The sequence below is a fragment of the Ochotona curzoniae genome, unplaced genomic scaffold (assembly GCF_017591425.1).
Source record: "Ochotona curzoniae isolate NIBS_2020 unplaced genomic scaffold, NIBS_Ocur_1.0 contig_66, whole genome shotgun sequence".
Taxonomy (NCBI): Eukaryota; Metazoa; Chordata; class Mammalia; order Lagomorpha; family Ochotonidae; genus Ochotona; species Ochotona curzoniae.
The window spans coordinates 27,525,473-27,552,968 of NW_024466512.1; the positions used below are offsets into that span (position 1 = coordinate 27,525,473).

The 27,496-nt window shown below is 44.6% G+C and overlaps 1 protein-coding gene across 4 annotated transcripts in view; it reads right to left on the minus strand.

Annotated features, from left to right (window-relative positions):
* The window catches only part of PLCE1 (phospholipase C epsilon 1), a 239,590-nt gene that overhangs the window by 174,017 nt on the left and 38,077 nt on the right, over nt 1-27,496 (minus strand). For 2 of the 4 annotated variants that reach the window (XM_040992440.1, XM_040992438.1), the window contains exon 2: nt 10,859-10,865. The exons of the other annotated variants lie outside the window; for them this stretch is intronic. In XM_040992440.1, the coding sequence (XP_040848374.1) occupies nt 10,859-10,865 (7 nt within the window). The remainder of the gene's footprint in view (nt 1-10,858; nt 10,866-27,496) is intronic. 4 annotated transcript variants of the gene reach the window in all.

The following is a 27,496-nucleotide window of genomic DNA, read 5'->3' on the forward strand; positions in this document are numbered from 1 at the left end:
CTTGGGTGATCCCTCGTGGGTTTCATTCATGAGGAGTCTGAGGCCTCCCTGGGTGAGCCAGCCACACATGGCTCAGGCAGAGCCGGATACCCAGTGAGAGACTCCAGATGGCGCTCTTTCTACCTGCTCCCATCTGCACCCCATTTCCTCACTGGGCCACAGCAGGGTTCTCCAGTGCAGTGCTGACAGCGACTACATTTCCTGTCTGGAGGGTTCACAGCCACTGGGTGGCTCTCCTCATAGAACCCCCTAAATCTGTCATGGGCCCATTTCACAAGTCTTGCACGTGTCAATGGGACAACTGGGAAGTTTCAAATGGGCATTTATAAGAACCCTGGACATCAAGTCTCCCAGTCACTTGGTTTCCCTAGCTCCTGAGATGGCCAAAGACCCGCTGACTCTCACTCACCCCTCCTTCACCATGAAGGTTTCAAAATGCGAGTCAACGTCTCCATTTTCTGTATCACTTTTGTGTTTATGAATAGCCCACACAGTTTAATATATCACAGGACAGTTCAACAGGAAAAAACTAATTTATTAGAATGCTGGAGTCAAGACTACACCCGATGGACTATTTTACTCCAAAACACAGGAGGCAATGTTGGGGAGAGAAAGGAATTGGGGAAGGCAGAGGAATTCCTATGTATAAACATTGTAAAACAGAAAATAAGAATAAACATTTTTTTAAAAATAATTACATAACCCAAGAATAAAAACTGTTTTTGACAAAGCAAACTAAAATAAATAACAGTAAAAAAGCTAATTTGTTGTTCCGTAACTCACCATGAAAACAAAAGCCTTGATTTTTCTATTCTCAGAGTACACTTTGTCTTAGTTTTCACAATCATTCTGTAAGATACAATCTCTCCTTTATAAACAAGGATAGTGAGCTTTAATGGACCTGCTTGGGAGAGTAATATATTCGAGCAGTGTACAGCATGAGCTCTGAGCTCGAACTTATGTAAGCCTCAGTTTTGTGACCTGTCAAATGGAGTTGTCAAGAGCCTTACAATGAGGCTTGACACGGGGAGTGCTGAGCATGGACTGACATGGTGTATGGTGCGTGGTGGCTGTGGATAACTTAACATTACCAAGAAGGAGCAGGACTCCAGAGTGAGCTTCCAAACTGCCTGGCTCCAAGGCCACGCCGGCGACTCCTCATACATTCCTAAGGCAGGCAGAGGCTTTTCTTTTCCGTTTCAATGATGAGGAATCAGGTTCAGAAATGCGCAGCAACATGTGCATGGTCACACCGCTGCTAAGTGTCAAGGCTGGGGTTTGCTCCAGCTGTAGCCAAGCTTCCCAGAGCCCAGCTGCCTGTGCTCTTCGGTCAGTTCCATGTAATTTTCTTCCTCTCAACTGCATCATAAGCTCCTCAGAGCCAAGCAAAGGCAATCACACTGTTCCTTGTGTTCCCCACATGGCCTGGTACAGCATGACACACGTGTGCTGTTAGGCCACTATCAGCAAAGGAAACGCTCGCTGGCCTCGCCTGGGCTACACCCAGCTCCCTGGGTGGAACTACGTTATCGGCTACAGTGGCTGAGAATCCTGAGACAGAGACACCCAGGAAAGACAACTCCCAAGTCACCTAACAGATGTTTGTAGCTTACAGGAACAAGTTCCAAAGCGTCGCTCAAGGCTCTCCAAAACCATATCTATGGGACAATCACTACAGCTTCTTCAAAAAAGTAAACGGCACATACAAAAGCAAGGAGCTGCAAGGAAGTAAAAGACTAGAGAAATGTCATCCAAATGGCTATTTTAACTTCATTCTATCCCTTTTCCAAAGGACAAATACTGAAAACTATGTAGGGGACAACCAGGAAAGTCTGAAACAGATATGGTATTTTTAAAAAATAAATTTAGGGTTGTTTCTTTTGGTACGATAAAATTACAGTTGGACTTAAAAACAGCCTGTATCTGTCAAAAACACATCATGGAGTGATTCCCTACGGGGCAGTTTAGTGTAAATTCTCTAGCAGGAGAGTTAGATCCTGCTGGGCAGGTTGCTGAAAGAACATGGGCAAAGCTGCTGCAGGTTGAGGCCAGGTAAGGGACACTCATACCACTACTTCTGTATGTTTGTGCTTGTTTGAAAGTGCACACAGTAAAATTTATCTTCTGTTTAAAAGGGAATGATAAAGAATGCTATGCTATTATAGTTTTAATGATCTCTGATTTATTTTAGAAATGTTCTGTGTATGGGTGAAATGGTCATCTTTTGTTTAATTGTCTTTAGTCCTTGGCTACATTACTGCCAAATAAAGGTTTGGTTTTTTTTTTTTTTTAACTTTATACGTGTCAATTAGCAGAGCCCTTAACTACAATGTTAATTAAAAATATTATCTCAAAAAACAGAAAAGCGAAGGGAAGGAAATGTTACTATATTCTTAGGATTTTATCTATCAATTCTGTTCTCTTTGTATGAATATTGCATTAACATAAAAAAATAAGATTACCACGGAGAAAGAAGGGAATAAACAGACTCCCTGGTAAACTGCTGTTTTATTCTGCAGTTGCTCTCCTTCCTTAATTTGTAATCAGGGAAAGTCAGCCTCTTTTAAGGGCTCTAACTATACCCTTCACAGCAAGGTTCAGCCCCCGTTAGATGACGCTGTGCTTTGGCCATTCTGCCATCCCTTCCAAACCTGCTCCAAACTGACTGTGTGACTGCCACCAAACAGGCTCATTGTCACTTACACCTTAGCTATCCCATTGCCATATCACCCATCCACTCCTTTGGATAGGAAATCTCAGTGTCACCTTTGTGTATCTCAAGGCCTGAGGCCAGGTAGCCACCAGCACTTCAAGTCTTGTTCTGATGGGCCCCTTCTCTCTCCATTCCCACGGCCCCAGCTCCATTACAGCCTTACCACCGCGCAGCTGGTCTCCAGCAGCCCCCTTCCAATGGGTCTCCCTCTTTTCTGTCCAAAACCCTAGGTTGTCCAGGCTCAACATTTTCGCATGGAATTTTGAAATTCACTTGTCTAATCCACCCTATAATTACAGGTTTAATTCAGCACCAATCATAACAGACTAATCAAGTAAAAAGCAGCAGGAAGATCACAGCTCCTTTGGAGTACAAACAAAGGCTAAAAAAGACAACCACATTCCAACGTGACCACTTCATTCTTATACCCTATTTTGTATTCCATATTAACTGCCACATATCAGGGAAAATATATTTGTCTCTTTCAGACTGGCTTATTTCACTGAGCGTAAGCTCATGGTTCTGTTGCCAGTCCTATGCCTGAACTCCATCTCTGTATCCTTGACAGCTTGTCACACACCTTCCCTAATCATTTTTAGAGCAAGTCTGGATACAGCTCAACCAGCTGGTCCAGGGGAAGGGTTTGGCTGTGCATCACTACATCTAAGTAGCTGGATTAGTATTTGGCACACAGCTGTGGGTGCTCAGTAAATATTGGTTCAGTGGACAGATTCATTAATGAAAACCTCCCTTGACTCATTTGCCCCTGTATGCATGCCTAACTACGAGCTGCTCTCTTCAGCCCCAGGTCCTAACCTGGTTAACACTACAGATTCCAGTCCTGTGATTACTACCACGGTAGTCATATGGTCTACCTTTATTGGTAGATGTTACCAAAAGTTATTAGGATTTCCCTTTCTTTTCACAGAGTCCAAATGAAACTTAACTGATAAGCCAAATTGTGTTGACTCGTTTTCTTCTACATATGACCTTGATCTAGCCATGGGTGTCTGATTCTTCAATATGATCATCAAAAGAATGGGATGGTGGTTGGATAATTGTTGGGGTCCATTCAGTTATAAAATTCTTGATACTTTCTTTTACCCAAGCTATAATGTCTATGCCTAGTATGTTACCATACACACATACCTAGACTCCGTACACCCCAGCTGTTTCTCTGATGTGGACATCAGATTGACTGCTATGAATATCTTCTCTGGAACCCACCTGCTCACAGAGTCACTTTCATTCCTTTGCTCAGTAAGCATCTTACTGCCATTTCCCTCCTCCCATTTCTGACAAAGTACCTCTTGATGAGGGTAAGACATGCATCTTCCAGTTTGCTGTTACAACCACTGTGTTACTGCACACTTACACAACCAGCGAGACAGCCAGGTAGGGCTTATGGTTGGTTGATCATTTTGCAAATGAGTCAATTGAGTAAGAAATGCATTCCAGACCAAACAGCAAGTGGAAGGTAGCAGTCCCTAGAATCTGGATCTCCCAGATCTGGGTCCGGGTTCTTTAACTTCAAGGCAGGCAACAGGGCAAAAGAAAAGAACGAGGCTCCCTGCTTGCGAAGCCAGCTGAAGATTCCTGGGAAGAGATGATGAAGTGAGGGCCCAAAGAAGGACATGCATAGATCACAAGCTGTACACCCCTGACTGCTGGGGATCAAGCCAGATTTTTATGCCTGGAGGTCACTCACTCAACTCCAGACCTGCCTAACGGCTCGAGAAGAGCCCTGACAGGCCTTACAACATAACAGTGGGGTCCTGGCAAGGCCCTCTGCTCTGGGGATTCTTCCAGAATACTGAAGTAGAAGGAACATGGATTTCAGAGCCCAAAAAACAGGGAGGATTGGATCCCAGTTAAATACCCCTTACCAGCAGCATGAAAGCAGGGCTGGTGCTCGTGCGAACATGGAAGAAGACAATACCCAGTAACAAAGGGCTGCTAAGGGGAATTCACCCATATTGAAGTAGTTAGCATGGAGTGAGGCCTATTATTTCCCATCCCCCACATTTTTCTGATTCTTCTTCCTCTCCTGTGCATCCCTAGGGCTGATGGCGTAATACAGGTGTTCTGTGCCAGTTATTGCTAAGGGACCGGAAGGCCCATAAGGTACTATGGAGACCAAGAAGCTAGCAAAAAAGGAGTGTTGCAGAAGGGACAAGGCCATTCAAAGAAATAGCATATCCTCCTCCAATGTACTCATCTTTGTAGAACCCCAAGTAGACCCATCATGGGGAGCCCATGTCTTTGCTGCAAGAGATACAAACCAGTCATTCTGTTGCAAAGAGTGATGAATATCCTTCTTTCTCGCTCTCTAAAATTTCTTTTATTTTTATGGAAAGTCAGCTAAACAGAGAGGAGGAGAGACAGAGAGGAAGATCTTCCATCCATTGATTCACTCCCCTAGTGGCCACATTGACCAGAGCTGTGCCAATCCGAAGGCAGGAGCCCAGAGCCTTTTTGGGGTGTCTACCTCAGGTGCAGAATTCTAAGACTTTGGGCCATCCTCAACTGCCTTCCCAGGCCACAAGCAGGGAGCTGGATGGGAAGTGAGGCTGCCGGGATACAAACTGGCGCCCATATGGGATCCTGAGCATACAAGGCAAAGATTTTAGCTGCTAGGCCACTGTGCTGGACCCAAGTGACACACATTCTCAGTTAAAGCCAATGCTGAGGCAGGCTGCAGTTACTAATAATTGGAGATCGTGTTCTCTTTGGCAGCACATATACTAACAATTGGAGGCATTTGGGAGGGTAATTATGGAAGAAAAGTTTTCTATTGATAAATTTTAAAATTTGGGTCTAACTTGATTAGATTTAGATAACAGGAATTTGGGCCATGAGAAGTAGTTAAGTTAGAATTCTACATCTCTGAAAATTCACCAAGAAGGGAGCTGGATGCTTGCTTCCCCCTCGTGGCACCTGAGATCCCCGGGCCTACGCATCTCTGAACCAGCATCACCCCTCACCTGCTGGTGCTGCCTACCTGCGTCCCAGCACAACATAACAAGGTACTAGCTGCCATCAGGGCTGACTGTGAAATACTGTCTCTTGGGGAGACATAAGGTTATATGTACAAGTGTGTGCTTCCCCTAAAGACTATCCACCTTCCCAGTTAGTAGCCGAAGCCAGCCCTGGGCTTCTTCTATGTGGTCTCCAGGCCCAGCTATTCCCTCCATTGGAACTCCTCCTCTCAACTTTGCTTCTCCTAGCTTGTTTCTGAGGACTTTGCACCCTGCAGGTGTCCTCTGAAGCCTCCCCTCCCAGTCGTCATTAAGGGGACTTGCTATAAGCTCATATAATAGCCTATTCTGCCTTCATTTCCACACTTCACTGCAGTGGTTCTCAACGAGGGGTGATTTTGCCTCCATGGGTCATTGAACAATGTCTGGAGACATATTTGGCTGTTATAGCTCTGTGTACATTGGGTGCTAACTGCTGGCATCCAGTGGGGAGAGATCACAGGACAGAAATTATCCTAACATATCAATAACGCCAAGACTGAGACACCGTGTTCTACTATGCTTACTTGTTTCTCATCAGCACCAGGGCTGTCTCATCCATACTTGTGTTGCAGCTATACTGACTGGCCCACTGTGGGAGTTCCACAAATACCTGTTACATGATCAAATGACCTTCACCCTTCACTCCTCATCTCCTGCTTATTGCTGCCGGTTTTGACCACGACCAATTCCTTGTCTTGGTTCTCTGTCTTGCTCAGCACAAATTTGGACTCTACTGACACATCACCATTCTGCTGTACAAGCTAAGTCAGTCACAGGTGAGGAAGAATCTAGGCCACTTGCTACAAAGCAGAGCACAAGGTTCCTAGGTTTCAAGGTCAGGTGGAGTTAGGACCACCAGGATTGGAAAGGGGAGAGCTGGCTAGACCACCAGGCAAATGGAGCAGCGAGATTGTGCAGCTGGGGCTCAAAAGCTGGTGAGTGCTCAAATCCACATGCCGTGCACTTACCAGGGAATGAGAGTCTACCTCTGAGGCTGTGGGAAGGCTCGCCCCCCTCGGTGAAGCAGGGCTCTAGGATGCACCGTGTCTTGAAAGACTGAGCCACCGCCCACTTGTTTCTTTGGGCTTTGCTACTGAGCTCACATGAATTATGACGTGCTTATTTTACATGATTATCAGGGGCTGGTAGTTCTTGGCCATTTCAGGAATGAAACGTTCCCAAAGACCTTCCAGACAGTGACAAAACAGGATTGGCCAAAGTCATAACCTCAAACACTGATGTATTACATTTTATACTTCATATATATTTATTATCATTGCTGGCCAAAGAGAGCAGTTTCATCATGCCTTAGGGGTCTGCAGGACCTCTGAAGGTGAAAGTGAACCACTTTCACTAACACCCCTCAGGACTTCACCCTGGAATTCCTTTAGCACTCCTGGAAGCCAGCCAAGCTGTCCTCGTGATTTATTCACATACACTCTGTCAACGAGGTCTAGAACATTCTGTACATCTACTGCTTCTTGATCCAGTGCGTGTGCTTTCAAAGATGATTTGAGATTGGTGCTCACTTTGATATATTTCTCTGAAAGGAGCAAGCAAAGTAATTTATGATGCTTGCTGGCTCCTTTCCATGTCAACCAAGTATTCCCATCATTCACAAAGGTCCTACAAAGTGAGGGACAGGTTCCCACACTTCAGCTACTTAAAATGTCCTTTATATTTGTTTTCATATCAATTTCTTATCGGATGTCCATTAAATTATGTGTGGGTATTTTCTAAACTAACTCTGTACAAATTTTTAAATTCATTTTTATTTTTTTATTAGAAAGGCAAATATACAGAGAGAAGGAGAGACAGAGAGAAAGATCTTCTGTCCACTGGTTCATTCCCCAAATCACTGCAATGGCCAGTGCTGAGCCAATCCAAAGCCAGGAGCCAGGAGCTTTTTCTGGATCTCCCAAGCAGATGCAGGGTCCCAAGGCTTTGGGCCATCCTCTACTGCTTTCCCAGGCCACAAGCAGGGAGCTGGATGGGAAGTGGAGTAGCTAGCATATGAACGGGCGCCCATATGGGATCCAGGTGCATATGCAAGACAAGGATTTAGCCACTTGGCTATGGCGCTGGACCCTAACTCTACTATTTTCTCTTTCTTAAGAAGCATCTACTTGAGCAATTCTCTTTGTGCTGTTTCTGTAAATATTAACTATTATCTTATATAAAACAAACTCCAGAGCTACAAGGATAAGACAAATTAAGGCACACAGAGGGTTTCACACAATTCCTGAAACAAAGAAAGCATTTTAAAATGGGGTTGTTTATTCTTACTTTATCAGGCCAAGAAGGTTCGATAGAAGAAACCTAGCTCTTCGCAATCACACCTGCCAAGATGGACTTTTTCCAATCTTGTCATATTTCATTTTCCAAAAGGTGTTTGGCAGTCAGCTTCTCTTCAAAATTAAAAGGCAAGATTGAGGTATACTGACTCCTTTCATAATTACGATTCCTGTTTTTATCTAGGTCCCATCATCTATAGATACCTCGGTTTTCCACTCTTGAGCAGACCACGCATCTGACATTTATTAGGGTCATTAAATCACATCAGCTCGCACACAGACACCCCTCCAACTTCTAGGATACTTCTCCCTCTCTTCTGTACAGTCATTAGCACAGGAAATTATCATTTGTCCTAATTCCAGCCCAGGGCGGTATCGTGCCAATCTACAAGTGAGTAAACACCCTCATTATTACTAATTGGCCTGATTTTTTTTTTTAACCTCAGCCAGTCCTATTCCAGCTTGCAGCTCAATCTCATTATCCCTGTCAGGTGGCCCTTTCTACGGCCATAGCTTCATCAAGTATTGACTATTTCCACCCACGGGGCATTTCCTGATGGCATTTTCATGCCATGCCCGCCACCCCCCGCCAGATTTCTCTACTACTCCAATAATCCGCCCTGGCTTCTTGTCCTTCTTGACCAGCTGTTTCAAGAGAGCCATCCATTTCTGAGCAACACAACAGCCGTCTCCTTGCACTCCATCTCTGGCTAACTGTGGGACCTGCAGCTTCTACCTGTCTCTCGGGGGCGATGGAGTGTGGGTATGTGGTCATAAAAAAAATAAAATCACAGCTGGATCTTTCTTCCACCTGTCTCTCTCCTCTCTTTCTGTGGAAAAGCCCAGGATGCTATGTATTAACCAACACCACATATACTGTTCCAGAAGCACAGTCCTAAAGAACTATTTACTCCTTTTCTAAATTCTGAAGACGTCTCCATGGAGGAGATGGTTTCGGGTCTACTATTTTGTACTGTGTGAATTTGTCCTAATTATGCACGCATCTGACTGTTTAACTAGATAAAACAACAACGAGAGACTTTTTCAAGGAGGAAAGGATAACTCATGGCAGCTACTCCCAGATGTTACTGCCAATATATCTAAAAATATTTGAGTAACAGGGATATTCCTTAAATTTATATAACACTGAGACATTGTTGAAAACCAGCATTTGCCATTTTCACACTATACTCCGTGATTTTTCAAAGCTCAATTATGAGAAGCATTCACAGCAACGGCTTGTCTAGATTTTTCAGTAACAGGGAGAATGAATGCTGAATTGCGCTTCTTCATAATCCTCTGAAAGATGGCACCTGCTATCACAATTTTTCCGATTGATCCTTAAGTCACCTTATTATTGGTCATTCACCAAAAACACAACAATTCACTCATATTAGCCATTCCCACTAAATGAAGACACAATGGTTAAAATGCTGGATTAAAGCAATACTAAATGCAAGAGCTTCTATTTCCAGAGTGTTTCCCTCAAGACAGAGGACTGCATGAACTAAAAGAAAAAATAACGTAACGCACAGCTATCCCTTCACCAACCCAAACCATAACGTCAGAGACCCCTAGACCTAAAAGATTTTGCTTCCAGTAAGTTACAGTGATCAGGGGTCCCTCTGTCCGGAGCCTGCCACAATGACCAGAAACACTCGCTCGGCACCCTCGCTGGCCTGAAACGTGTCCAATGTTCCTTCCACACAATTTTGGACACAGATAAAAATGGGATCGTGTCAAGAAACTGACATGATTCCTTGTGCTACTTAGTGGTGTTATCTCTCGCAGGGGTGAGGAAAGAACCCACACTCAGTTGAAATTTTCAATCCTAGTCCTCAGAAACACTCTCCATGCCCTTGGAGAAGTTACAGAGACTCGCAGATAGAGTTGTGTGAGCCATTTCAAGAGTAGTCTTCATAGCTTGAATTCCTTCAACACAGAACTTTGCGATGAAGTTAGCCAAATACAGAGAGAAAAAAAAAAAACCCAGTTTTCAAGTTTTATTCTGGGTTATTTTTAACTCTCAATTTTTTAAAGAAAAGGAGTGGATTTTGGAATTGAGTTGGTGGTAAGCAGAAAGCTGTCCCTTAATGATCTTTTCTGGAGCTAATCTTATCAAAGGTCTAACATGCTTTTCATGTCTTGAGAAATAACCTCTCAGATAAACTCATCACCTTTCCCCAAAACTGGATACTTGCACTGAGTTTTTGGGGGTGTCTAGTAAAGCATAACTAAAACAAAAAAAAGCACATTGCTCATTTTGATCATGGATAACATCAAATACATTTGCATTGGATTCCTTGGTTACAGTTTTTCACAATTCTGGATGTCCTCTACCAGTATCGTATTTGTAGCAGCCAAAAGATAAAAGTTCAAAAGAAACATAAAACAAATTCAAGAGCAATTTATTCAAAGCTAGTAGACCATACCAAATCAAAGTTTTCACTAAACTAAATGTTGAGATATAACACACCATAAACCCTTGTAAAAAGAATGAAAATAAACACGTAATAAACTATCAAGATCCTTCTCAAGATCTTCTAGCTCCAAATGCAAACAAACAAAGGAAGATATCTCCAACTTGTGATTACAGAAAAAAAAAATTAAACATTTTGGATAAACACAACTCAGAAACTTTCTCAACAAGGAAATAATGCTTTCTGATTCTCTTTGTAAATGTCTCAGAGGAACTGTGTGTTGGTTAACGCTGCACGGAGTACAGTTCCCCAGACACTGAGACCACCAGAGGACTTCTTAAAAAACTGAAACTCTTACCTTGTCTTCTTGAAGCCTCCTGCATCCACATCCATCCTTGAACAAGGAAAAACTGGGTACCTCAGAGAGAGGGAGGGAGGGGGAGAGAGAGAGAGAGAGAGAGAGAGAGAGAGAGAGAGAGAGGCAGAGAGGAGCCAACCACCCTTCAAGGCAGGCTGAGAGTGTGCGAAGCCTCAGCTGACAGCCTGCCTCCCTCTCCTGGGGCTCTCTGCCTAAGAGGCTGCACAGAAACCAAGCCCGTGCCAAATCTTAATCCCTTTGCAGAATCTCACATGGAGCTGCCTCACCTCTTCCATTCCTGCTAAGCCTCTTCCTGCTGCGCTTCCTTCTGAACCCATCCATCACCAATACGACTCACTGAGAGTGGCCCAAACGCGGGCCATAGCGAAGAATACTGCAACGTGCAGGGTGCTGAGCACTTGCATAAGCCAGAATGAAATGATGTAACACTCAGAATCAAGACAGAGCCATGACCCAGAGTCAGGGCACTACAAGAATCTTAGTGAAATACAATTTTTGATGTTAGGGAAAACCATCCCGAGGTTTTATGAAGTTGGATTCTGTTAATTTAGGCTTATCTGGATTATTCTGGCCTTAATCCAAAGTGTTAGGGTTTCCAAACAGAAACTTAAAACTTCCCAATTATCCAAAATCTTATACAAGTGAAAAAGAAAACTAACATGTTAATGCACAAAGAACTCAGTTTCAGGGTGAATTTACAGGGCACACGTCCAAAGAGGCATGCCCCTTTGGGGGTGCATAGTACCAAGGCTCCTCCAAGGTGAACCCACTTCAAAATACAGGTGACTTCGAAAAAAACCACTACAGCCTAACCCAGTGGTCTGTGTTTCTGCCTGTAACTATTTTTTGAAGTGATTTCTTATATTTATTTGAAAGGCAGGGAAAGTAAATATGAGACTGTTCCATTTGTTCACTCCCCAAATGGTGATAATCAACAAGGGCTAGGCCAGCCTAAAGCCAGAAGCCTGTAGCTGCATCCAAGTCTCCCATGTGGGTGGCAGGAGCCCAAACATGTGGGTGGTCTTTTGCTTTCCCAGGTGCATCAGCAAGGAGCTGGATTGCAAGTGGAACAGCTGGGATTCAAACCAGTGCTCCCATGGGATGCTGGCTTTGTATATAGTGGCTTCACTTGCTGCCTCACCACAACTCAAGCCTCTGCCTCTAACTATTGATGGAAAGAAAACCCAGGGCTTCCTGACTCCATTCCTGATGAGCCACACCTGTTAACTTACTGCAGCTCTTAGGGCCACCGGTTGGGGTGAGACAGATCCGAGAGACCACAATGCTGTTGGATGACAAGGGGGTTGAGGGAGGAGGGTGGAATTTGCCAATAACACCTGCTCAGGAGAGAGAGTAAGGCTTCACGGATTACATACATCTTGGGGGCACGTGCTGCTGAGCCTATTTAGATCGATTCTAAATAGTGCTCATCATGGGCCAGGCAATGCTTACACACTTCCTGCAATACCTCACTGACCTTTACAACACCACCATGGAATAGATACTCTCACTGCTGCTGTTCTGCTAATAAAACCAAAGTTCGGAGAGGTTAAGCAGTGGTAAGCTGGCAGGTGGGGACACTGGGTTTGTCTGACACACTCCTTAACCAGTATCTGGACTGCTCAAGCCAGCACTGTGAGCTACAAAACCAGCACATTATCTGCACTATGAGGAGACACACGTTACTACACAGGGCTATGGGAAGCCCATGATGGGAGCTCCAGAAAATGCAGGTCCCAGATCTTCAGCTCTGTCACCCAGGAACACCAGGAACCAGAGCTCCTAGCCTGACCCAAGCCCACTGAAAGCAGGTAGGCAACTTCTGGTGCAGGAGCAAGAATCCAAGGTCAGAGAACGAAGCTCTGGTCTGGCCTGTTCTGCCATGAGCCAGCAGATGACTTCAACTGATCCACTTAGTACACCTCCCTTTTCCAGGTCTCATTGAAAGAAAGAGGTTGGACTGAGATTCCTTCCTGCACAAATTTTCTACAAAAATGATGCAACCACTGGACAAGTTATGACGTTTTTAAAAAGATTTATTTATTTTTATTGGAAAGTCAGATATACAGAAAGGAGGAGAGACAGAGGGGAAGATCTTCCATCCACTGTTTCACTCCCCAAGTGGCTGCAATGACCAGAGCTGAGCCAATTCGATGTCAGGAATCAGGAGCCTCTTCCAGGCTTCCCACATGGGTGCAGAGTCCCAAGGCTTTGGGCCGTCCTTGACTGCTTTCCCAGGCCACGAGCAGGGAGCTGGATGGGAAGTGGAGCCGCCAGGATTAGAACCAGTGCCCATATGGGATCCTGGCGTGTGCAAGACAAGGACTTTAGCTGCTAAAGATCAGCTCTTATGCATCCATTAAGTAATCACCCTAATTTGACAATAATGGTGACACCCACCCACGTGTAGGCCTTGGGCACTACATGAGTATTTTTCCTTGTCCTTATAGAAGCCCACATCAGGCAAGTATTTTCCCTAGAGCACAAGTGAGTCAACAGAGGATTAGAGGCAATGATTGGTTTGCAGTGGGCTATAAGCTGACAAAGGGGAGGGACAGACTGGAGGTAGGCTTGGAAGATTCCAGAGGCCACCACAAAGCCCATTGTTCCCACAATGCTTTACAAATCTCTAAGTGACTCTGGGATGCCTTTTGGAAATGCCCTTTGAGAACCGGCATGTTTGAGTTAAAAAAAATATACAGATTTGAGCAGCTGCCCCACATTGGGTATGAAGATAGAGATAGTTGTGCCACAAGGGAGATTGGACAAAGTGCTGTGGGGGTTTAGGCACAATGGGGGTTTAGGCAACTGAGAAATTATTACCAAATAATCCAAATGACTGTTAATATGCTCCGTGGAGGTAAATATCCTTTCTCTGAGGTTGGATATAATTCTGGCACACAGGCAAGTCCATCGAAGCCAAGTATGGGAATAGTGGGTCATCAAGCCAGGTAATACCATTTTTGGTCATGAGCTAGGTGTGGCTATAAAATACAACAGTGAGATGGACTTTCCTGTGTGGCCCAGACCAGCTCCAAATGCAGTTCCTGAAGGGTAGTTCCCAGAAGGCTCTGAGCAGTGATACCACCTCCAGATCACAGGCAGAGTCACCCAAAGTGACTCCCACAGACCTGGCTTTCCCAGCGCAGCACTTGGCCAAAGGCAGCGGCCAGTGGGACCATCTGCCTACTCATCCCTAGAACTGGGCCCCCAGTTGGCTTGCTATTGGGTGCTCAGTGCCCGCCACAGTGTTAACCCCAGGAGATGCCTCACTAAATGTCTGTTGACTGGCTAACTGACTCAGAAATACAGTTGAATGTACAAAATGCTGCATTATTTGTTTCTTAAACTGTCTTATCATTTGGTCACATTGGGACATCTGCACAGTGACTGAGTCCACTGGCCAAAGGTAGGCTATCCTCTCCCAGTCTCTGCCGGGTGGGCCCTAGGTGGTCAGCCTGCCCATGAATGACTACTACCATTTCCCATCCCACTTCCACATGTGACCATTCTTACATTCAGTGCTAACAGGAGAGGGCATATCACAATAAACCACCGTGTAGGATCTGTTTAGGACTTGGGACCAAATGGATTGATGGTTCCCTCACAGTTTGCTCTGGTAGTCAGGTAACCAATGGGGAGTGTTTCCATGACCTCTACAGGACCAGACAAGGCACTCCCACAGACATGTGGGGCATCCCACAGCGCAGCTAGCTCCCTAGCAGACCTAAGTCTTCAAGATGCTTGGATGCCCCAGAGAAGAATCCCCTAACCCCAGCCCTTCCTGACACACATTCCAAACCATGGGCTCCTCTCCCAAGACACCCCAGATTCTCTGAATCAGGAGAATCAACAGGAAGACAAGGCAGAAACCACAGAAGTTTCTCTAGTCTTGTATGGTTGTTGGTTTCCCCCTCTGTCTTTTGTCCCATTTGTTTCTCATTTGTGGCTTAATTACAAATTAGTCATATAAACAAGCCAATTCCAGAATACCCCAAAACAAAGGAATTTTGGAGTTTAAAAATTGGGGAGTCTAAAATTCACTGTCCCGTCTATACAGCATTAGTCACAGAAGGAGATAGTGACCTACTGCCCGTGAGACTTCAGCAGGGCTGCTTCACCTGCTTTACTCCCCTCATCTGCAAATAAGGGCAACAAACAGCACCTCCAAACACAGACTTGCCTAATGAGAAAATGCACAAGAGGCACACTGAACCGTGCCAGGTGCAGAGCAGGCGGCAGAGCTTAGATGCTGTTGCTGTCATTTCGGACTGGAGCAGGAACCAAACAAGGATGCACCTGACAGAGAGCGGTATGTTTATTATCTGCACCACATGCATAATTTGTCCCATTTAATGACACAAAAAGACCTGATGGAGCCTTCCAAAGTCAAGTGCCTAAGACAAACAATGGCAACATTCGGTTCTTAGAGACTCGAGTCATTTGAGGGAAGCCACAAGCAGGGGACTCTACTTTCGCTTTGAGATCCCTGGCAAGTGAAGCAGTTGGGAGAGGTGGGAGACATCCTTCACCTCAGGGTTCAGACAGAGACAGAAACATTCTCCTGGCTCCAGACTTTTCAGAGCAAGTCATAAGCTGGGCTCCCTGGGCACTGGAGAACACACAGGACAAGGCTGTCTGACATCCATGAGACATAGCTCCTGGATGACCTCTCTAGCTGCAGACACAGTGAAGAGTGCACCTCAAGGCAAGCATGGGAGTGGTTTCACAGAATGCCAGCATGAGAAGGGATTTTTAGTTTATTCCCTGGTCCTGCAAACACTAAAGAGAGGCTTGCGGGGCTGTGTGACCAGACTCGGCTGTTGGACCGGTTCCTCCCACTCCATTTCAGACTCTTGCCTTCTTCCCTAATTTCTTCCACCAACACAAACAAGCTCTCCCCCTGGTCGTCTCCCTACAGGAAATGACAAAACTGCCACACACTCACCTGCACTTTATGAGAAAAACGAATCTGAAGGATTAGCAGTAGAAGCTTTGCATAGTGGATTAAGCCACCACTTTGCAACACTAGCATCCCATATGGGCAGTGGTTTGAGTCACAGCTGCTCCACTTCAAATCCAGCTCCCTGTTAAGGTGCACGGGAAAGCAGTGAGGAAAGTCAGGGTACCTGGGCTCCTGCCACCATGTGGAAGACCCAAATGGGGTTCCTTGCTGCTGGCTTCAGACCAGCCCAATCTTGGCTATTGCAACCTAAGAAGCTTGTATGAAGAGCTTTAAGGGATAACCTCCTTTTGTCCTTCCAAAAATATGACACAGGAGGGCCTATGAGTAAACCAGGACTTGTACTGCATCAGTTGGCTCCTGAGCCCGAGATCTCACTGCACCATCCACAAACTATCCACCAGCAGCTCTCAGCTCCCTTCTAGAACCTAAGCCTTTGTAAAGTCAGGACAGTTCTTTAACTGTCGTTTCCTAAAGAAAACATCAAAACAAGGTCCCCCAAAAGTACAACCACACATCGTACCTCACAGACAAAAACACCTCTAGCCTACCAGGGATAAAGGGTGTTGATATCACCAGGCTAGGAACCAGGGCATTCAGCCAAAGAGAATGCACAGTCACCAGATGTGGTGCACCTGGACCAAGCTAGTGCATGCCCCTTCTTTACAAAGTTGTGAGGCAGGGGAGATGGTAGCATCTAAGGTTATCTAGAATACTGGCAGACTCCTATGATGGGATCAGCAAGAATCAGCTCATGACAAAGACACATGTACAGCATATCAGAGTATAGATCACTACTTGAGACCTGTCTTATGCAGCGTCCTTGAAGTAGATGCTGCTAACCATCTGAGGTGGCCTCCTGTTTTCCACACACAACCTGATAACACATCTTCACCATACACTGTGGGTGCGTCTAAGTTTCTAGCAGCATCTTTGACAGGTAACATTAATACCCCATGCTGCAGATTCTTGGCCAAGAATTTAAACATCAAGTCTCTGCTGCTCCTTATTAGGAACTTTCTCACAAAAGTAATGATCATAGGGAACTTCTGAGTATGTCCCAGTCAGGTGCGCTTCTTAAAATTTTAGACTATAGTGGCTGGTTGGGTGGTTCAACAGGCTAATCCTTCACTTTCAAGTGTTGGCATCCCATTTGGGCACCAGTTCATTTCCCAGCTGCTCCAATTCCGATATCACTCCCTGCTTATGGGCTGGGAAAGCAATGGAGGATAGCCCAGGTGTTTGGGACCCTGTTCCAAAATGGGAGACCCTACAGAAACTCCTGGCTCCCAACTTCAGATCAGCTCAGCTCTGGCTATTGTGGCAATTTGGGGAGTGAACCAGTAGATAGAAGATATGTTTCTCTTCTCCATAAATCTGATCTGCCTTTCCAATAAAAATAGCTAAATTTTTTTAAAAACTTAACCTTTGACCAAATCATCAGACAGCCACATATCTAAAATACCTGTCTCTTTACTACACGTAAAACTGCTTTTACCACATTTGCTTACAAATTTTGTCATACTGCTGGTGTAGGTTCTCATGCACTAATTTTGTTTCAGTCTTGTTAAATTTATTCCTATTTTATTCTTCTTGATGTTGCTGTACTGGAATTTGTGACAATTTCATTCCCAGCTTACTCACTGCTGGTATAAAGAAATATAGCTGACTTCAATATAATGATGCTGCACTCAGCCATCAGTGCTTATTAACAAACACTACAACTAGCACACATTCATTTGAAAAGTGCAGTGTGAGTATGGGCACTGGGTGTAGTCTCCTGGGATGCCCACATCTCCCATCAGAGTGCAGCGGTTGAGTCTTGGTTCTGCTTCTGACTCTTCTTCCTGTTAACACGTACCCTTAGGAAGCAGCACGCACCAGCTCAAGTGCTTGGGTCCCTGCCACCCACCTTAGAGAGCCTGACCGAGTCTCAGGCTCCTGGTTTTGGCCCAGCCAACCATGGGTGCCTCAGGCATTTGGAAAGTAAACCAGGAGATGGGATATCTCTACCTGTCTCTCTCTGCCTTTCAAATAATCAATCAATCAATACCTTTACCAAGAACATTCTAGACATTTGTTACATTTCAGGCTCTGGTTGGAGCTGTGGTACATGATAAGGAATGAAGTAGATGTGATGCTGGCCTCCTCTGGGAGGCCACCTTCGCCATACACTGGGCTCAGTTGGGAACAAAGACGTGGAAGGACACCACTGACCTCATCATGAGAATCCCTGCTGGAGGGCCGTGTGGTAGCTCCTCTCCAGTCTCAGATCAGGAAACACTGAGCGTCCCCTTAGCAACTATTCTATTTTCATCTCATGCCCACTGTGAGTTGTGTAGCTGGACAGGCTTTCTTTGCTTTGGTTGCTAGGAAGCTTAAGGCTATGTTGTGGGCAAACTTGAGTAAATGACACTAAGGCAGATTATTTTCTATTTTACCTTGTTTATTTTCTCTTTGCTCTGATTTTCTCATCTTCTTATATTACCTTGTTTTGGGCAGATCTCTGAAAACTGCTTCAACTTTTTTTTTTGTTTTTTGAATGGCTACAGGCTGAGAAGGCAACAAGGCACAATGGATGATGGGGGAGGTGTTTCAGTCACTAGATGGTATTTCTCAGAATGCTAACTTACTAGGAAGGTCTACCCGTTATTTTCGAAGTTCCACTGTGATATGATTAGAATACCTGAGTGAATGCTTATGCCATCTGGAACAAGAGCGGTTTCATACTTATAAGGTGCTTTAATCTACTCTTGGCAAGTCTAAATTAAACAAAGCCCATTAGTTTTGTTCACACACACTGGGAGTGCTTTTCTGGCATCACTTCAATAAAAATTTCCTTTCCTTACTCGAAATAGAGAATGTTGGCATGCGCAGGCAAGGTAGAAAGAGTTCCTGTCCCCTAACTCAGCTATGACCAAAGAGAACTCACTTGCACCTGGTTTGAATCCAGGCTCTGTCACCCGCCAGCTGCATGATTCTAGAAAGGCTACTCTACATTTCAGTCATCCCATCTATAAAGTGGAGACCACACCTACATTATAGGTTAAAGGAATAACCAAATTAAATGAGGTTTTCCATAGGGTGGAGGACTTGCCTATTAAAGACTCACAACAGGAGTACTAGGCAGTGTAATATGACAAGAAAAATGAACAGGAAGTAGAAAATAATCAAAGAAAGAAACATGGCCAATTCTAGGTGTGGCAGGCTGGTTGAGGCAAATTAGATTTTACCTGATCACAAAAATCAATTCCAGATGGAGAAGAAATCAAATTACGAGAAGCAGCACATTGCAAACACTTCTGAGGAAAATATTTTTACAATCTCAGGATAGGGAAGGATCTACTCATCCGAAATATAAAAAGTAGACATAATAGAAGAGAATGTTACTATACCAGATCTTAGTCAAAAGGCCTGGAAACAATAGAGGAAAATGTTAATGATATCATAGTAAAAGTTAAGACTGATGCTCAACACATGAAAATTTAAACAAGCCCACAACACATGTGACAGCCAAAGGAATAATGCATACAGAGAAGCCTACAAACCAGTAAGACAGCCACAGAGATGAAATAGGCAAGTTGCAAGAGCATTCTACGTAGCCAATAAAGATAGAAAATGTTTGCCTTTATCAGAAATCAGGAAAACGTAAATGAAAGCAAAGACGAGCCATGGTGGCCATGGTGGCCATGGTGCTTTTCCACAAACCTCCATTTACAGACTTTCCAAACCAGTGTTATAATTTCCACAAGCCTTATCTTTAAGTGGAGAGAAGAGGGTGAGGAATAGTGTCTCCAACTGATTTGTATCTTGTGTTTCTTTAAAACACAGACAACCATGGGAAACGCTGACTCTTGGAAGTTTGGGCAGTGGTTACATGCTCATTTGTCCTATTTGCCTGAGTTTCTTAGTTAGCTTAAAATATGCATAAGAAACATAAGCAAACACACTCACTAAAGCAACCTGTTAATATTTAAGAAACAACAGGCCAAATGCCTTAGATAAGACTGGCTGGGCCCAGAACAAGAACCAGAGAGGGGACAGGGCAAAGGCCAGAAGACAGAGTGAATAGGAAGGACAGGAAAGTGATAGGAACCTACACATGCATTTCAGAGGAAATGCTGGTCTGGAAAAGCCAAAAGCAGAGGGGCCAAAGGAGCCAACTGGGAATCAGGAGAAGCAGGAGCTAGGCTTGGTGCAGTAGCCTAGTGACTGAAGTCCTCACTTCGAATGCACCAGGATCCTATATGGGCACCGGTTTGTTTCCCAGTGGCCCCACTTCCCATCCAGCTCCCATTCAGCTTGAGGTCTTGGAAAGCAGTGAAGGATGGCTCAAAGCCTTGGAACCCTGTCCCCGCATTAGAGACCTGGAAGGAGCTCCTGGCTTCTGTCTTCGGATTGTCTCAGCTCTGGCCATTGCTACCACTTGGGGAGTGAACCAGCAGACGAAAGATCTTTCTCTGTGTCTCTCCTCCTCTCTGTGTAGCTGCCTTTCCAATAAAAATAAACAAATCTTTAAAAAGAGAGAGAAGAAAGAGAGAGAGAAGTAGGAGCTATGCTTGTTCTTTCATGGGAGAAAGAGTTACTGCACTGGAATATTGCCCAGGTCTCTAATAGTCTGTCAAATCTTACAAAAGAGATTCATGGAATAATCACAAATAATAGGTCATCTTGGTTAGAGGAAGGAGAGAAGAATAGGAAGGCTCCCCAGCAGCTGTGAGCTAAAGTGAGCTGCTGTATAAGAAACTGGTGATAGGAGGCGAGCCTCAGACAGACCAGTATGTGCCAAGGCCCTAAGACTGAAAGGAGTTCATATCCACGAAGTGGAAGTGCAGAATCTAAAGACGCCTTTATGAAATGTACAGGGTGCTGCAAGGAAGGTGACATCAACAAAGGCTGAAGAGGCTTCAAAGACATAACCAGAGAGAGCTCATCAAGGATGAAGGACCACAGCTCAACAGTTAAAAAAAAAAAATCTTCTACAAGCAACAGTAAAAGCCTACCAAGTCAAGAAGTAACAGCAGAATCCACTGATCCATGCTCAGTTTACTACAGCCAAACCAGCCATATGCTTAAAAACAGGCACTAGATCAAGATGCAGAGTACATGGTAGGGAAGAGCGCTGGAGACTCTGCTAAGGACCAGGAAAGAAATTCTTAGGAGGAGGAGGCAGCAAAGCCCCAGCGGTAGCAGCTCACTCCAACCTGCAGGCATCTTTCTCAGATACCACTTCAGCATAAACTGGGCACGTGCACCAAATTCCAGGGGGTTCAGGGCAAGATTTTTCTTGTGAGGGTTCTTAACAGAAGATAGTTAAAAAAAAAAATTTTTTTTTTTTAAGATTTACTCTCTCTCTCTCTCATGCATGCACACACACACACACATCTTCCATTCACTAGCTCACTCCCCAAAAGGGCCCAACAGCCATAGCTAGGCCAGGTTGAAACCAGGAGCCTAGAACTACTCCATCTCAGTCTCCCACATGGGTGCAGGGACCCAAGCACCTGAGCCATCTTTTGCAGCGAGCAGGATGGGCAGTAGAACAATCAGGACTTGAAAAGGCATTGATATGAGACGCTGTTGCCGCAGGCAGCAGTTGAATTTGCAGTGTGTCACAATGCTAGCCCCAGAACATATTTTTACACCTGCAATTTTCATAATGGAAACATTTTCTTGGGGTAAATCCAAGGGACATAAATATGACTGGAAGCTTCTCCTAATGTACCATTAACTCCAGTCCAAGGGGGATATTAATGCCTTCATATTTCAATCAATGCTCAACACTTGGAGATCTTCTTGTGGGAGAGCTCCATGACCCCAGAGTTGCTTCAGTAACTTTCTTACTCAGCTGGGGTTATACTTGCCTAGTTGCCCTCAAGTCTAAATGCAAAGCAATTTGGAACAATTATATTTTCTCAAAAAATTCAATGACCATTAATCTAGAAATATTAAAATTTAAGCTGGGGTTCTGGTAGAGTAGTTAAGATACAACTTGAATCCCATATTAAATAGAGCCTTGAGTCCTGGCTCTGCTTCCATGCCAAATTCCTGCTAACATACATCCTGGGAAGATGGTTAAGCACTTGGGTCCTTGCCACCCATGAGGGACGGGCCTGGACTGAATTCTGGGTTCCGGGCTTTGACCTGGCCCAATCCCAAATTGCCTGAATTTGGAGAATAAATCAGCACATGAAGATCTCTCTCTCTCTCTCTGCTTTTCACAGGAACATAATTAAATTGAAAAACCTTGTAAAGGGATGCAGCACACACAATGGCTGGCTTGGGCTTGGCATCTTCCAGATGGGCTATTTCCCATCAGCCCTCACATTCCTGAAGCCCATTCCCTTGAGATAAAGGAGAACAGAAAGACTACCCCCAAGAGGTGTGAAGGTCAAGTATGTGGATGCTTGTTAGGCAGGAAAACCAGAGAAAGCACTAGGAATGTGGTAACTATGGCCAATATTTCAAGTTAAAAGTAGCCAGTGCTTCTCTCAAGGCTACACTTTGTGCTTTTGCAAATTTGCATGGAAAATGGCATTCTTGCACTGGCAAGAGCGATCACCTGAAAATATGCACGTTTTCTTTACAGGATTAAAATCACCTTTAAAGTCCATTGTTTTAATGCTGGCAACAAGATTACTGAAATCACCACCATCTGTTCCTTTCAACATGTCAGGATTGCACACATCACTAAAGCATCAAACTTCTGCAGCAAATTACTTTTCCATTTAAGCAGACTGATCAGGTAGATGTATATTTAAAAAGCTGGAAGTGCTTCAGAATCCAGGGGTTTTTTTTCCAGACCAAAAAAAAAAAAAAAACCAGTGAGGTATACCACATCTCCAAAGAAACTGAGACAGCACCCCCTAATCTCATTAATATTTCACCAACAAGATGTCTAAATATGTTAAACAGAATCCATAAATCGCCTCACAGCAGGACAGCTCAGGGTTTGCTAGCAAATGAGCTTGCTGTGAATTTCTGGAACTGCAGTTTGGAGAGTGACAGATGAATAAACCAGGGACATTTTACCTTGGTGCTTTTATCTTGCAGAAATAAAATCTCAAGATGCCCAAGATATAAACATGGTTTTTAGTAGCAGTAATTTGAAAACTACCTTAAATGACTGACAACAGGAAAATGCAATAACATAAGATGGGAAATTCACACTGGAGAGTACTGCACGCCCTTCGTATAGAATGAGATTCCTAGGGCAGGCATTTGGTACTTGGGTCAGGAAACCACTTGGGATGCCACATTCCTATGGCAGAATGTGTGGGTTCCAGTCCTAGCTTGGCAGGTCATGGCTCCATTTCTGCCACCCAAGTGGGAGACCTAGAGTAAGTTCCCGGCTCCCAGTTGCAGCCTCACTGAGCTCCTGGCGTCATCCTGTTAATGTCAAGTGTGGTGGGGGAAATTAGGGAACAAACCAGCAAATTGGAGTTTTCTATGTCTTTCAAATACATACAATTTTTAGAAATTTTAAACAGATAGGATGAGATTTCCCAGTAAAAATTTCTCAAGCACATCCCCAAGCATCAGGGCCTGGGTAATTCTCTTGGTTGCAGGAGGCTCTGCTGGGTTTCACAGGATGTCAATGACATTTGCTGTGACAACCAGCTACTGCCAAGTGGCATCAAGGTAGCAAAACTGTCCCCAACTAAAAACTAGGACCCTAATGCACTCAGTGGAAAAAAGCAGAGTGATTTGGACTATTTGATGCAAGTTTTATTTAAATGGAGAAAGAGCAGTGAAAAGAACACACACACACACACACACACACACACACACACACACACACACACACACACGCGCGCGCTCAGCCAGAGCCTGTCAGTCTATATGCAGGGAACGGCCGTGGGCGGCAAGTTTTGTCCTCCTACTTTATTGGATTACGCACTATTTCAGTTTGGAAACTTTCATTTCATCAGTATAGTTTCTGAAAATAATCAGGATATACAATTAAACAGGACAATGTTTTGAAAGTAGAAAGACAAATCTTGGGAGAGGAGGAAATGGCGAGGGATGGAAAAGGCCTCGTCTCAAGATGGGCATCCAGCAGGACCCCAAGGGCAGCACAGTTACCTCCTGCACCTGCGCTGCTCCTGCACCCAGGCTGTGCCCCCGACCCAGGCTGTGCCCCCAACCCAGGCAGTCTCCACCAGGCTGTCTCTCCCACCCAGGCTGCCTCCAGCACCTTGGTCTCCAGTGCATCACAACCATTCTCTGACCATCAGACTGGAGCAGCCCAGTGGGACTGCCCTGTGATGGTCCTCGGTGGCGCGCTCCCTGCTTCTCCTGAGGATATTGCTTTCTGTTTTTCCCTTTGAGGCAGAAATGAAAGGAATCCTGCCAAGATTCAGCTGAGAGAGCAAGTGGTCATAGATTCAGTTCTATTTCCACCTACTGGTAGGAAAAAAGAAAACAATGGGAACTTCAGAGAAGGCAGCATTGGCCTCATGGTCGGTTCCCATCCACGCCTTCCAACCCCACGAAGACCTTTGCCCTTTAGACTTGTATCATGGTGGAGCAACGGCCCCACAGAATACAAACAGAACTGGATTGGAAAACTCTCCAGGGACGCATGCAATCAAGCACAGGGCAGTTCTGACACAATCTGCTTTCACTCTGGCTGAAAATGCTCCCAAGGAAATACAATTTTTATGAACTTCCTACTGAAAACTCTAATAAGGATGTCCACACCTATCCATTTATGGAAACTCTTGGAGGGGGCATTGTGGTTCAGCAGGTGGAACCAACACCCCATACATATTGGAGTGCTGTTTCCAGTCCTCACTCTTCCGTTTCAGATTTCACTCCCTGCTCCTGTGCCTTGTGAGACAGCAGAGGACACCTTGAGTGCTCAGTCCCCCATTACCTACACTGGGACCTAGGACATCCTGAGACACAGGATGTGGGTGTCTTAACACAGCAAAGACCTTAGTCTACACAGAAACCTCATTCTCTACAAAAGGTATAAGCATTGTGCAGTGAATCTCCAACCCTATATGAATGTGTTCTCTGGCTGTCACTTAAGGTTATTACCAACTCACTGATATTAAGGATGCTGTTGCAAGGACTAGCACCGTGGTATAATACTTCAAGCTTCTGCCTGTGGTGCTGGCATCCCATACAGGCACTGGTTCAAGTCCTGACTTATCCACTTTTGATTCTGCTTCCATGCTAGTGGCCTAAGAAAGCAGTAGAAGATTGCCCAGGTCCTTGGGCTCTGCACCCATATGGGAGACCTGGAAGAGGCTCCTGGCTTCAAATTGGTCCAGCTATAGCCTTTGCAGCCATTTGGGGAGTGAACCAGAGATGAAAGATCTCTGTCTCTCTTTCTCTCACTGTAAATCTCTTTCAAATAAAAAAAGCAAATCTTTAAAAAATGATGTTATAAATATGTTTCACATATTAGTCATTTTCAGATTTAATTTCTGCAAGATAAAAAACATAAAATGCACAAGTATCAGGAATTGGAGGACTGAACCACAGGATATGCCTTTCAAATAAATTAAATATTTTTTTTTAAAAGTAAATGCATATTCCACCATGGGGGAAGTGTTTGGGAAGGAGTGGGAGGAATCCCAGTACCTATAAAACTGTGTCACATAATACAATGCAATTAATAATAATAAAAAAAAGTAGATGCATATTATAAAAAAATTAAGCAAATTTCAAAAAAAAATTTCGCAAAGTTAACTGACCTTTAATTCCCTATCCCACAAATTTTTTGAAACCTACGTGCATTATCTAGCCCTTTGATGAAGCTCTCTGGGGCTGCTCAAAGGCAGCTGAGCCTGGAGGCAGCAGGACACGGGCTCTGTGGCCACCAAGAGCCAGATTCTGGTCTCAGGCTTTCCGATTGACCAGCAGCTGGCCGTGAGCACACCATTTCATTTCTCCCAGTCATCATTTGTTCTCCTGTGATGTGGGGATCCAACTGTTGTCATTTTATCAAGCTGTTGTTAGGACTGGATGAACTCATGCAGCAAGCATGACAACTGACTCAGGAAAAGGGTGCTACTCTCTTTTATTTCTGGATTCCACTGCCTTCCACCCATTTCCTATATGTAAAACTGAGTCAAGGGGTGATATCCCAGGGTCAAGGCATTGACCAGCAGGACACGTTGTGAGGCTCACTCCCTTGCCGCAGGTCACGGTGCAGGCCTCAGCAGACTCCCTGTCTTTGATCTGTCGTTCAGGAAGAGATCATTGGTTGTCACATCAGAAACGCTGGCGTATTTGTTTCATGGCACATGTATTTCCACTCATATGATCCAAACACTTCTATCACTCAAATGGACGCAGGCTCAGCTGGGAGTGCTAGACACCTTGACCAGTGCTTTCATTTCACAATACTTTAATTGTAAAAACCTGAAAACCAGCAGCTTAGTAGATTTCAGTCTTATAAGATGAATGACTTCCTAAATCCACATTTAGGATTTGTCACCTAATTTTACACTGATTTTACTTTCTCAAGTAAATCATCATAAATGTGAATATATTTGAGCAATATGAAAATTCCATAAACTTACTACATTAAAATAATTTGTGTCTGGCACAGGAATACCAGATTAGAGCCAATCATTCATAATGGATGGATCTGGGCACTGGCACTGTGGTGCAGTAGGTTAAGCTGCTGACGTAGTACAGAATCCCATGCAGGCTCTGGTTTAAGTCATGGATGCTCCAGTTCTAATCCAGCTCCCTGTGAATGCACCAAAGCCTGTCCAAATGCCTGGGCTCTTGCACCCACGTGAGAGACCCCTACGGAGTAGTTCTAGGCTCCTGACTTCGGACTGGCCCAGCTCCAGCTGTTGCAATCGTGTGGGGAATGAACCAATTGAGGGAAGATATTCACAATTCATTCTCTCTATCCTCTATCTCTCTCTATGTAACTCTGCCTTTGAGACAAATAAATCTTTTGAGAGAGAGAGAGAGCGTGCGAGCACTGAGCAGCCTGACTCATCATTGAAAAGTGTGAATCTGGTACTCCCATCATATTGGACAACAGGGAAAAGGTGAGCAAAGCACAGCTATTCTCAAAAGCTCCAAGTCTGGCTGAAGGTGGGCATGTCCCTGGCACCCAGCTGCTCTGCCAATGGCGCTGTAACAAGTTGCCATGGAAGGGAGAGGAGACAGGGCTAACTCTGAAGGTGAGCGTGGACATTCGGAACAATCCACAGGAAATGGGACTCTCTCGCCAGTTCTAGAAACACTAGAATCTAGTCAAGCAAAGGACACGCAGGGAGGGTGACACACAGGGGCATGAACGGAGTCCCTACGTTGGGCATTCTACCAGCGTTGTGGAAATACTATGCGCGGTCAACGCTTAAACTATTTGATAAGAAAAGTAAAATTAGTTAATACAGCCACCTTAGTAGAAGAAAAGTAACTGATTTAAAAAATCAGTACTAGTTCCTTATAAGTTTAAAAACAGAACTATCATATTGATCCAGCAAGCCCAGCACTGGAATCAAGGGGCTACTTCAAAGCATTCACGGAAGATGTATATCATGAAGAAAGTATGCATAGATTTCAAAAAGTTTTGGGTCAAAAACAAACCTATTTTTTTAAAGATTTATTTTTATTATTTTCTCATTGGAAAGGCGGATATACAGAGAGGAGAGACAGAGAGGAAGATCTTCCCTCCGATGATTCACTCCCCAAGTGAGCGCAACGGTCGATGCTATGCCGATCCGAA